The 13,131-nt window shown below is 42.1% G+C and overlaps 1 protein-coding gene across 1 annotated transcript in view; it reads left to right on the top strand.

Annotated features, from left to right (window-relative positions):
* The first annotated feature begins 2,848 nt into the window (after positions 1-2,848).
* LOC120066576 (cadherin EGF LAG seven-pass G-type receptor 1-like) overlaps positions 2,849-13,131 on the top strand; it is a 76,729-nt gene continuing 66,446 nt past the window's right edge. Inside the window, exon 1 of the mRNA XM_039018002.1 lies at positions 2,849-5,663. Within this exon, the coding sequence (XP_038873930.1) occupies positions 2,849-5,663 (2,815 nt within the window). The remainder of the gene's footprint in view (positions 5,664-13,131) is intronic.

The raw sequence follows: 13,131 nt of genomic DNA, 5'->3' as shown, positions 1-13,131 counted from the left end.
GCCCTCACTGACGAAGACATTGAGGTCATTTTCTTGTCTTAATTAATTGATTGTCTTGATGAGTCTCTCAACTACAATTTGCTTACAATTCACATAACTAAAAGTACCCTTCCACTCAGGGGCTCAACTTTCACTGGGGACATCAACTGTTCAGAGGAGACTGCATAAATCAGGCCTTCATGGTCAAATTGCTGGGGGAAAAACACTACTAAAGGACACCAATAATAAGAAGAGACTTGCTTGGGCCAAGAAACACGAGCAATGGACATCAGACAGGTGGAAATCTGTCCTTTGGTCTGATAAGTACAAATTTGAGATTTTTGGATCGAAACCGCTGTGTCTTTGCGAGACGCAGAGTAGGTGAATGGATGATCTCCACATTCAACGCACACTTAACCAGCATGGCTACCACAGCATTTTGCAGCGATATGCCATCCCATCTAGTTTGGGCTTAGTGGGACTATCATTTGTTTTTCAACAGGATAATGACACAACACACCTCCAGGCTGTGTAAGGGCTATTTAACCAAGAAGGAGAGTGATGGAGTGCTACATCAGATGACCTGGCCTCCACAATCACCCGACCCCAACCCAATTGAGATCCTTTGGGATGAGTTGGACCGCAGAGTGAAGGAAAACATGAATCAATATGATACCTTTTAGATTGTTGCATACATGTTTGAAAATGGTATATGAATGCAAATGGCTTACATCAACTGGTACGTGAATTCAATACTGTTCAGTGGATATGTTCGACAGGATCGAAATGACCACACTGATTACAGGTCATTTTACGTATCTTTTTTTCTGCTTACAGTTGATTGACCTGAGCTGTCCTCTGATCAAATGGAGTCCGGAAGACAAGAAGATAAATGCCTTAAAGGATGCACTCCTGATCAATTTATCCTTTTCAATAATATCATTAGAGCTACATTTGAATATTTTCTGTACATGTACATTGATTCAACTAGCCTTCCTGCTCTCTCTTGTGCCTATACCACATACTAGTGTCATGTACATTTACATTTACATTTACATTTAAGTCATTTAGCAGACGCTCTTATCCAGAGCGACTTACAAATTGGTGCATTCACCTTATGATATCCAGTGGAACAACCACTTTACAATAGTGCATCTAACTCTTTTAAGGGGGGGGGGGGGGGGGGGGGTTAGAAGGGTTACTTTATCCTATCCTAGGTATTCCTTAAAGAGGTGGGGTTTCAGGTGTCTCCGGAAGGTGGTGATTGACTCCGCTGACCTGGCGTCGTGAGGGAGTTTGTTCCACCATTGGGGTGCCAGAGCAGCGAACAGTTTTGACTGGGCTGAGGGGGGGGTACAACTAGTTGTTGATGATCAAGGATTTTAGAAAAGGAGATAGTGATTTAAATCAAGACAGTTAATATAAATACTATGCAAGAAACACATCTGATTTATATAAAAGAATAGTACTGTACCTTTTATTTTTGTTTGTTGCCATCTTGCTGCTCTGTGTGATTATTTAAAATGTTGAAATAAATGTTCTTAATTTAAGTTATTGTAATGCTGAGTCTTGTAAATACTTGTGATCTATCTACTTGTCTGCACCAAGAATGATCAAATGTATAAAGTATAAAGTTATATCAAATGATAATGTATAAAGTTAGAACATTTGGAGTGGATAGATACTTAGGCCACGTGATTCTAGATACTTTCTATAGTTAAGTTTGTCCACTAGGTGACAGCATTTAATTAAATTTACGTTTTCTGAGGATTTTGTGGGGATTTTGATACAGCGAGGACAGGCTTAAATGTTCATGTAATTGGCAAACCTCAGTTTGAGTCGCCCCAAAAACAATAGACTTGCGCAAATAAGAGGTTTTTGGAGATCATTAAGCGAATCACTTCATGGTACATTGTGGTCAACTGCTGAGATTTGGGAATCTGCATTTGACTGACAGACAATCCCCGGGGAGAAGGGTTGCTATCTGAGGAAGTGCAGTGAAAGAGCGAGACCACTTTGAACTATTCCATATCCACACTGTACTGCACTCCGCAACATTTTAACTAATCATGGAACGGGACAGGACAGCGAGCACCCGGGAAAAACTTCAGTGTACTTTATAAGTGTTCTTGACCGATTTGGTGGATGCCATGCGTTTTAAACCATGGAATTACAAATTATTTGGCTATGGATATGTTTTCTATCGCACATTCCAGTATTTTCATTTTTTGATGTACACGTTTCTGATCATTTTCAGCCTGGAGTAGTGCTCGGAAATGTATCTCTTGGACGGGGTTGGATCTATCAAATAGACAGGACTTTAACTCCTAAATACGTGAGACACATTTTCAATATTGAAAGACAACACGGAATTGTATATTTCTCAGGAAAAGTGAATTGCGCGAAGTTGCCGAAGAACCCAGCGCCGCTTTACATTCAGATCCAATCAATTACCTCGGAAAACTTTATTTTAATTAACTTCAATACTTTTGTGCATGGGCAAAATTGTTTAATTAAATATAGGAGTAAGAGCGCCGAAGGTAAGCCCGAGATTTACATGAACGTTCTCTCAAAAGTAGGGACATCGCCATGCGTCTCTACCAGTATTTTGCTTTTGAACATTTATGAACATTTACCACTATTCACTCGACAACCTCACTCTTATCGTTCATCATGTAAGGGAGGGAATTGGAAAGCCGTGTTTGATAACGGGAGTTTTTCTCCAAACTGTCTGCAATACAATGAGCGGAACGAGTTGGATTTACTCTGCAGGGTGCAAAATCTTTGGAATTACACCACTGTCCGTGTAAAATTGCGATTGAATTCTCTACATAGTCATGCCATGTTTACACACGGGGATTTGGGGAGAATGGATTCATTGACCAAACGTAAAAAAAGAAATGTGAATACCGCTCCCCAGTTTCAACTGCCCAACTATCAGGTGTCTGTCCCGGAGAACGAACCAGCGGGAACTCGCGTAATTACGCTCAAAGCACTGGATACCGACAATGGAGATGCTGGTGAGGTTGAATATGATATGGAAGCTCTGTTCGATAGCAGATCCAATAATTATTTCCAAATCAACTTGCAGACCGGCAGCATCACAACTTTGCAGCCTTTAGACAGGGAGGTCAAGGATACACATGTATTCAAAGTTATTGCTACAGACAATGGCATCCCTAAAAGGTCGGCCACTGCTTACCTCACCGTCACTATTAGTGACACTAATGATCATGGGCCTGTGTTTGAGCAGACAGAGTACAGGGTCAGCATTAGGGAGAACATCGAGGTAGGCTTTGAAGTGTTGACTATAAGGGCCACAGATGGGGATGCCCCATCAAATGCCAACATGATCTATACGATAGTGAATGAGGAAGAAGATAATGCTGGTTTTGAAATCGACCCTAGAAATGGACTAGTCAAGATTAGGGTTCGGCCTGACAGAGAAACCTTGACCCAGTATCTGCTGATAGTGGAGGCCAATGACCAGGGTAAAGAACCAGGCCCCCGCAGTGCCACGGCTACAGTGTATATCTCTGTGGAGGATGAGAATGATAACTACCCCCAGTTCAGTGAGAAAAGGTATGTAGTCCAGGTGCTTGAGAGTGTGGCAGTGAACACCAAAGTGGCCCAAGTAAAGGCCACAGACAAAGACGAGGGCAACAATGCAAAAGTCCACTACAGCATCGTCAGTGGCAACGTGAAGGGCCAGTTCTACATCCATTCCCCTACAGGTGACATTGAAATAATCAACCCCCTAGATTATGAGATAATCAGGGAATACAATTTGAGAATAAAGGCACAGGATGGGGGAAGACCACCTCTGATTAATGGCACAGGGATGGTTGTAGTACAAGTTGTGGATGTCAACGATAATGCCCCTATGTTTGTTAGCACACCCTTTCAAGCCACAGTATTGGAAAATGTGGCTATTGGTTATTCTGTGATCCATATTCAGGCTATTGATGCAGACTCCGGTGACAACTCTCATTTGGAGTACAGACTAACAGACATGGCTCCAGGCTTCCCCTTCACCATTAACAACAGCACAGGGTGGATTACAGTCAGTGTAGAGCTGGACAGGGAGACCACTGACTTTTACACTTTTGGCGTAGAAGCAGTGGATCACGGGGTTCCTGCCATGTCTTCCTCGGCCAGCGTCAGTGTGACGGTGCTTGACGTGAACGACAATGTCCCCACTTTCACTCAGAGATTGTATAGCCTTAAAATTAATGAGGATGCTGTGGTGGGTACCAGTGTGCTAGCACTCTCTGCCATAGATCGGGACGTCAACAGTGTGGTAACATACCAGATCTCCAGCGGCAATACGCGGAACAGATTCGCCATCACCAGTCAGACTGCTGGGGGAGTTATCACCCTGGCACTGCCGCTGGACTACAAACAGGAGCGCCAGTATGTCCTGACGGTGACCGCCTCAGATGGCACACGCTACGACACAGCGCAGGTCTTTATCAACGTCACTGATGCCAACACCCACCGGCCCGTGTTCCAGAGTGCCAACTACCAGGTGATGATCAGCGAGGACCAACCGGTGGGCTCCACCGTGGTGGTAATCAGTGCCACAGATGAAGACACAGGAGAGAACGCCCGCATCAGCTACGTCATGGAGGATAATGTGCCACAGTTCAAGATCAACCCTGACACAGGCGGCATAACCACGCAGATAGAAATCGACTATGAGGATCAGGCGTCCTACACGCTGGCTATCATTGCCTGCGACAATGGCATCCCTCAGAAATCTGACACCACATATGTGGAGATCATCATTCTGGATGCTAACGATAACGTGCCACAGTTCCTCAGGGACATATACCAGGGGACCGTGTTTGAGGATGCAGCTGTGTACACCAGCGTCCTCCAGATTTCTGCCTCTGACAGGGACTCCGGGTCTAATGGGAGGCTTAGTTACACCTTTCAGGGTGGGGATGATGGAGAGGGGGACTTCATCATTGAGCCGTACTCTGGCATCATTAGAACAGCCAGGAAACTGGACAGGGAGAATGTGCCTGTGTACAACCTGAAGGCTTTTGCTGTGGATAAGGGGGTTCCGCCTCTGAAGGCAGCCGTGGACGTCCATGTGTCCATCCTGGACATCAACGACAATGCTCCTGTGTTTGAAAAGGACGAACTGTACGTCTGTGTAGTGGAGAACAGTCCTGTGGGTTCTGTTGTAGCCCGCATCACCGCTACAGATCCTGACGAGGGAACAAACGCGCAGATCCTGTTCCAAATAGTGGAAGGAAACGTCCCAGAGGTCTTCCAATTAGACATCTTCAACGGGGATCTTATCGCCCTCACTGATTTAGACTACGAGTCGAAGATGGAGTACACAATCGTCGTCCAGGCAACCTCTGCACCGTTAGTCAGCCGTGCCATCGTGCACATTCGCCTGCTGGATGTCAATGACAATTCCCCTGTCCTACGTGACTTTGAGATCATCTTCAACAACTACATCACCAACAGGTCCAACAGCTTTCCGGCTGGGGTGATCGGGAAGGTTCCAGCCCAGGACCCGGATGTGTCAGATAAACTCCACTACAGTTTTGTGGAAGGCAACGAGTTGAGTCTACTCATCCTGAACCAGGACACAGGGGACTTGAGGCTGAGCAGAGACCTGGACAACAACCGGCCCCTTGAGGCCACCATGAAGATATCAGTCACAGGTAATGAAACTGTGTTCATTTGAATGCAATAGCCTTTTATATGCACCTCCATATGCATGGCAGATATTTTTATATTTAGTTTGTCCTTTCCACTTCCTCTCTTCATTCTTCTATGCGTTTGATGTTCTTGCTGTTGTCTTGCAATGAGACCTCTACTAATTGTGCTAGTTGTAAATCCGTTTTTTTGCTGGTACTTGTCTCTACTTAGAAAAGGGAGTCTGTTGCATGTCTATTACGGTAAGACTGGTGTTTGAGCCTAAATCACCACATTGCCCATTACTGGCTGGCTGTCCACTAAAAGATCCACAAAATGTTATCCAACAGCATTGTTGCCATGACAACTACCCCCTTTTGTTCCCTTTGATGTGATTTGCACCCTTACTCTTTGTAACCCCTCTGTCCAAAAAAGGAGGCACGGCAGCATACCCAAGATGAGACCAGAATTAGCTGGGTTCTGTCTGTCTTCTCGTTCAACTTTAACCATATGGCTTGACTTGAAGTATTCAACATCAGTGCTCTGTGCTGTGCTTGTAGCAGAAATTCAATGGCATTGCATGAAGTTGTCCAAAGACCATCCTCAGGCACTGTGCTCTTTGATCTCATGCTATTTCATATCTTGGAACAGTAGTTACCATGTTATTGTTTGCGTGTCTTCTAGAGAAATGGTTTTCCTAAAGTAGTTGACACTAGTTTTTGTTATTCATTTGTTAATTTACTGTACATTTTGGCAACTTGTTCATTGTTTTCCCAAAGAGGCCCATGCTATTTATTACTCGAGCTTGTTGTATTGGTACATTTGCAATCTGAAGAACTAAGATGGGACTCTTTCAAAGTTGAGGCACTTGTTACCGGTAGCAGTGCATGTGTAAAATCACTGGGCAAGCCAAGCCTATGTGTTGTGATAATTGTGTTGTTTGCTCTATAACCTGTTAATTCATATGCCTTGCGACCGTTATATACAGTATAGGCCTAAAGGCCGAGTTACCACCCGTCGCAAAGTAAACAGGAGCTGCCTCCACTATTCCAGCCCCGTTTCAACTTCCACATTTTAAATTCATCAAATCCCCTCTGCTTAGTCTAATACAGTGACAACTAAAAGATACCAACAACTATTTAGTCCAATCAACACAAGCTAAATATGATGTGGCTGTCCATGGTTCTGATTTCTGTGTGTGCGTGTGCGTTTGTGCAAGAAGAAAAACATGTTGATTCACTCTACTTGTCGAGAAACGGCAATGACATCCTCCTCTCTTTCATGTTGACGAAACGGTCTATCACTATCATATGATACATGCTTTTATTTTTTGTTGACCTAGGCTACCTGGCTAAAATTCTTGTTGCTAGCCAAACTTTCATTCATGGGCAAAGTTAGCTAGTTAACATTAGCCTTCTACATCTAAGTACATATTGCACTTCCATCCTCTCAGGCCAGGGGCACAACAATGTATGAATTAATGGTTGGATCAGAATCGCCGTTATAGTCATTGGCCAGTACGGAGAATAAAGTAAAACTACAAATCCAAATCCCTATCTCCATCCATGGCTAATTTAGGAAAGGGCCAATTTTAGCTAGCCGGGTAGCTAGACACCAGAGGACAACAGCACAACAAGATGCAACAATTTCAGTTTTTCTGTCAATTACTTATGCTCTCAATGGGATTTGATAGGAGTGACGCCAAATCCAAGCTGGCTACCCTTGACACTTTTTTTTCATGAGCCAGGACCATTCACAGCTCTCTCAGTTTAGGTCAACGCTGATTAATATATTTTTTTGTCAAGGAAGGACAGATGCTCGCTGTCTTCCCTCGCCTTTAATGCTACGGGCGGTAACAATGTCATACTCGTTTGGACCAGACAGCATCAGATAGATGGCCTACACCTAGAGAGACATAGGGGCGGTGTTTGGCTCACTCTGATGCTTTCTCCTGTGAGATACATTCAGCTTCTTGTGAATTGAAGGAAAATTCTGAAACACAGAGAGACGGAAGATAAATAATTGTATGTTTTAATATATCTTTTTTTAATTATTTTTTTATTGTGAAGCCTGGCTTCTCTTGGCATCCATGAATACACATCACTGCTTGTACCACAAAGCAAACCAAAAAGTTAATTAAACTATTTTATGATAAGACAGGCGTTGAAGCACATTAGAGTGACTACCCCTAAAAACCATTGAATGGGGTTCTGCTGTTTCATCGCCCCCAACGCGTTTAAAGGATCACGGACGTTTTAGACTGAAAAGCCCTATACGGATTGACCATGCAATGCATGCTTCCTGCAGGATGCACAGCCATCTGGTTTGCATGCCCTGCCGAAGGACTAGGTGGTTGGAGTTCGTTGGTGAGTATACTGGTAGCTAGATCATAGACTGCTGGTTATGTATCAGGTTATGTATATTTTGATAATCGTTATCGCTAGCATAGCATATGCTAGTTACCCTAACTAGCTAGATGGCTGGCTAACGTTAGCCTACCTCAATACAACTTAGTCTAAGAAACACGAGAACATTTCTAAGAACGCAAATCATTTATAGGAAAAACTTTTTTCATAATTGTGATGCCACCAGATTAACTGTAGATGCTGTATAACTTTAGCCAGGTAACTAAGATTGAGGGGACCACCATATTTTAGTTAGCTAATGTTAGCATTGCTAGCTATTTTTTACTCACATTGCTTGTAACAGTAATTGCCATCTCTCAAAGCCAATTGACAACATCATAATATGTGACTCGTTTCAGGAAACTAGGTGTATGTCGTACGTCACTATTTCACAGGAGAGCCAATTGAATGTAAACTTTTCTTTTAGGAAAATGCGTTTTATGGCAGAAATGAACTTTCATATGCCTTAATAACAAACTTGTATGCCATCTGTAAATATGAATACAATTGTTAAATTATGAGCCTAGTTGGTTTAACCACAGAAAAAGATAGGAACCTTACCGCTAGCCATGATTGGCTGAGATAATGGATGGGCTGGACATGCCTAGAGATGAGTTCGGATTGGTCTGCCATGTAGCTCGCTTCTGTCTATAACATGAGCTGGTCAGCATGTGTAGGTAATCCTTTATAACGCTGCTTTTTTGAAAGATATCACGTAGTAGAACTGCAAAAGTGTTGCTCTCCACTTTCTGGAGGACCGAGTTTTGAAATCAGTGGAATGCCCTGGCTGGAATTAGTATTATAGCTAAGGAGATGGAGAAAATGCTGGCGTTGATGGCAAATATGCAAAGGGGTTCGAAAGAGAACACACAGAAGGCTGTTGTATAAAACACGTGTCTCCAGATTACATCTTCAAACTAAGGGTAACCATGGGATCCGTGACAGAGAGGGAGAAGCGTCCATCCATGTATACGGGTAAGAGAGTCTAGCTAGCTACATTTTCAGATATTATCCATTTCTAATTTAGTCAGAAATTAGTTTTCATTTCACGTTAATGCATACTTTTAGCTAGCTAGCTAACGTTAGCTGGCTGGCTCGTCAACTAACGTTACGTGTATGATCTGTGTAGTGATATTATTCATATTTGAGCCATTTGCATTACTAGTTATAGCCTAATGTTAACTAGCTAGCTAACATTGAACTTGGTTGGTTAGCTACCTGCAGATTCATGCGGGGTAGTAACGTTATGAGTTGGGATAATTGTTGAGCTAGCTACATGTCTAAACAAAAGACTCCACTATGCAAGTAACCATTTCACTACAACTTCTGTATCCTGTGCTTGTGACAAATAAACTTTGATTTTATTTGATATAGTATGTGTTTACCAGAGACGATAATGTGAAGAACATGCATCAAAGTCAAATTAGGATATAATGTTAGGCCAACGAGACAGAGTCCAAATTCCAAAATTCTCCGATAGAATGCCCTGCTTTTATTTCGTCACATTCACAACCGTGAGCTATTTTCTGTAATTGGCTCGCCATTATCTTTTTAATAATGATCTAGTTGTGAGTTTATTTTCCTGTAATAATGAAGACAAATGAGGTAAAGTGAATTTGTTGTCGGCTATATTATGATATTATGCACTGGCTAGCCAGCTAACTTAACATTAGCTTGCTAACAAGCTAGAAACTAACCAAAATATTGTTTAGAAAGTTGCTTTTAGTTGCCTGGTTTACTAGATTTACATATAATTTCATTTTTAAACAGGTGGGTTGATTGGTGTTAAAATACACTAGTTATGCTATTTTGGACTACCAGGCTGCTGATGTCATGCAGCCTGTCGTTTTTGTGTTTAAACTTTTTCATAACGACAACGAGAAGTTTGATGTCAGACGACAATAGAATGTTCATGATATCACTGCGACAACTGTCGATAGACATAAACCACCCTTTAGTCTTGATATCACCTCACATGTGAATATTTAAAGAGATGGGTGGGGCTAAGGCTTAAGAAGGTGTGAACGATGCTGAAAGGGTGTAGAAAAATAAAAGCTCTCCGGTAGGTTTACCAAAACATTCCAGGGAAATTTTCTCAAAAGTGAGGTTACAAGTTTATCAACTTTCAAAGCAGAACTACTTTCCCATTGTTCCTCAACTGTAGTGTATGATATACCATTTTGTAGAGTTGTGCACTACAGTTGTTCCTCAACTGTAGTGTATGATATACCAATGTAAAAACACTACATAAGATCGAGCCGGTCGGTCACATATGGCAAAGTTGTTTCCTACTAATTATTTGCCTACTTTACCATGTCATTATATTTCCATGCCACTCTAAATTAGTGTAATTTAGACAACAGTCACATTAGCCTCTGAAGTGCAACCCATGTCTAGGGCACAAATAAATATTGGATGCAACTATGGTGGCACCATCTAACTTATGTCTGACTACAACAGTGTACTAACTAGCAGTAACAAACCAACCCAGGGCCATAGCAAAACATATGACAGTTGGTTGCATACTGTAACGGCTTCACCGGCCTTAATCTAATCTGGGTACCAGACTGATCCCCTGGTCATGAACAGATGCCGGGACCTTCCAGAAGGAGCGAAGGTGGGTATCATATAGTGCTGAGCGATTTAGCGCTTTTTGAGGTCATTTCGGTTCGATTGTAAAAAAACATTTATCATGAAATGTTGACATGAAATGCAGTATGCATTATGTGGGTTGAATGCTGTAACAACACCGAATAAAACAATTAATAAAAGTACAAAACTATTAATGGTAGTGACTGCCCATTACTGCAAATCACTTACTAACCATAATTTATTCATATTGCACATTACTTAAATATTTGTTTAATTTGATGACTTTATTAATTCATTCCAAGTCATCATCTCATCTGTATAGAGCTGCTGCCTATGCCATCTGACAAAATCACTAGTTTAGTAGTTCTTCAAAGTAAATAAGGCATACTTTTATGACTGCTGAATACCTACTACCAATCACTTAGATCATGTATTTCAGGTAGACATACTTTTATGACTGCTGAATACCTACTACCAATCACTTAGATCATGTATTTCAGGTAGACATACTTTTATGACTGCTGAATACCTACTACCAATCACTTAGATCATGTATTTCAGGTAGACATACTTTGCGAAGCAACTGCTTTCTATCCCTCTTGATTGCACATTCTCTGTTCTGTCAATCTCTGTGGGTCTCAGTGCTCCACACAGACCAGTCAAGTAGGTGGGCACGCAATGGATTATCGTCATTGTAGTTAATTACCACGTTTTCTGCGCTAAACTATGTAGAATATTGGCCTGTTGAAAACTACAACTTCATTAATAGCTCAGTACTAGTATCATAACATGTCCAGCAATGTGATTTGAACGGTTTAGCAATCTCCCAAAATAATTTAATTCACTGTTCACTTGATATTTTCACAGCTTGTCAGACCTCAAAACAAAACTGTGTCATGTGACACAAGTACCCTTGTGACACCTCCTCCGTTGTTGCGAGTCTCCCTAGAATCCTATGAAAAGGACACGCCATCATGAAGCCTCTGATAGTAACCCGAGTTATTACTGCCCTGATGACACAGATCGCTTCATCAACGACAGGTAATGTGTGTTACGTGAAAAGTACTATTAAAAAAAAGACCTAGCTTGATAAACTAGTAAGCTAATTCCCCAGCCAAATAAATACAACTAGTTTTTATTTTGGTTATGAAGTGCATTAGCAAAAAGCTTTGTCGTTTGTTTAGAACAAAATGCAATTCGCCACTTGACTGTCAATTATATCACCCTGTCACAGGCTCTCTCAGTCAACACCACCTCATAAGATTGCCTGCTGCAGTTGTTCAAGAGATGTCCAGTTTTCAGCCAAAAATGCAGCATCGAAAAGACCAGCAAGTGGGCTGTCATCAGCATCATGCAGACATGACCTCGCTGTGAGCATTCCTATGAATGTTGGCAAGTATCCGGCCAGCAACATTCACCTGTCAGCAGCAACAGCTTTCACAGGCTCATCATTTGTACAAATACAGAAGGTAACCCACTTCATTACCTTGATATGTTTGATTACCCAATTGTGAAACATAATTTATTTAAACTGACATTATTTGTTGCTTTTGTTCTACTTCTTAGATGCATATAATGTCCAGAGCATAACCTAGTGGAACCAACTTGATCGCTGTGTTCACTATTCTATTTCACTTTACATTTTATGATAACTGAAGTGAAATAGAAAGGTGAACTCAGCAGTCAGATTGTTTCCACCAGGCTAACCATAACCACCATCATTAATAATGTAGTCAGTGCTCTGTGTGTGTGTGTGTGTGTGTGTGTGTGTGTGTGTGTGTGTGTGTGTGTGTGTGTGTGTGTGTGTGTGTGTGTGTGTGTGTGTGTGTGTGTGTGTGTGTGTGTGTGTGTGTGTGTGACCGAACAGTATCTTTGATGTGGGGCCAGGGACTGATCTACGCTGCCACGCCCATCAATGGGGTGCTGGCAAAGACCTCACCCCAGCCTCACCTCTTGCCTGCTCACCAACGGTCGTCGATGGGGAGAACAAACTTCAACGTAGTATATATTTGTGTGTCAGATATCACCTATCCCTAACTCACATAGGTAATAGAACAGTGACTGTGTGTATGTGTTCACAGATGCATGAGATGCAGAGAGATCTGGCGCTCAACACAACCACTCAACACATCCACAATAAGGTGATCACTAATAATACAATACAGCACAAATGTCTAGTAATAGCAACACCCTTTTCATTCCATGTGCCACCGAACTCTGCCTCAATTCTGCCTATTTCTACAGATGGACTGGAGATGCTTTTGCCAGACGGCAGCCTCAGGCGTTTGATAGGGAGAAATTGTGTAGGTTTGATCTGACCTGTTCGAACTTCAACATATTTCCTGTTTGTATGTCAGATATTACCTATCTGAACTGCCATTGGTAATAGAACAGTGACTATGTGTGTATGTGTTCACAGAAACATGTATGGAGCCAGCATATGGAGACTTCCAAGATGTTGTGATGAAGTACAGAATGACAGACGGGCTTGTTACTG

This window comes from Salvelinus namaycush, chromosome 21 (assembly GCF_016432855.1).
Source record: "Salvelinus namaycush isolate Seneca chromosome 21, SaNama_1.0, whole genome shotgun sequence".
NCBI lineage: Eukaryota > Metazoa > Chordata > Actinopteri > Salmoniformes > Salmonidae > Salvelinus > Salvelinus namaycush.
This window is presented reverse-complemented; position numbering and strand designations above follow the sequence as displayed.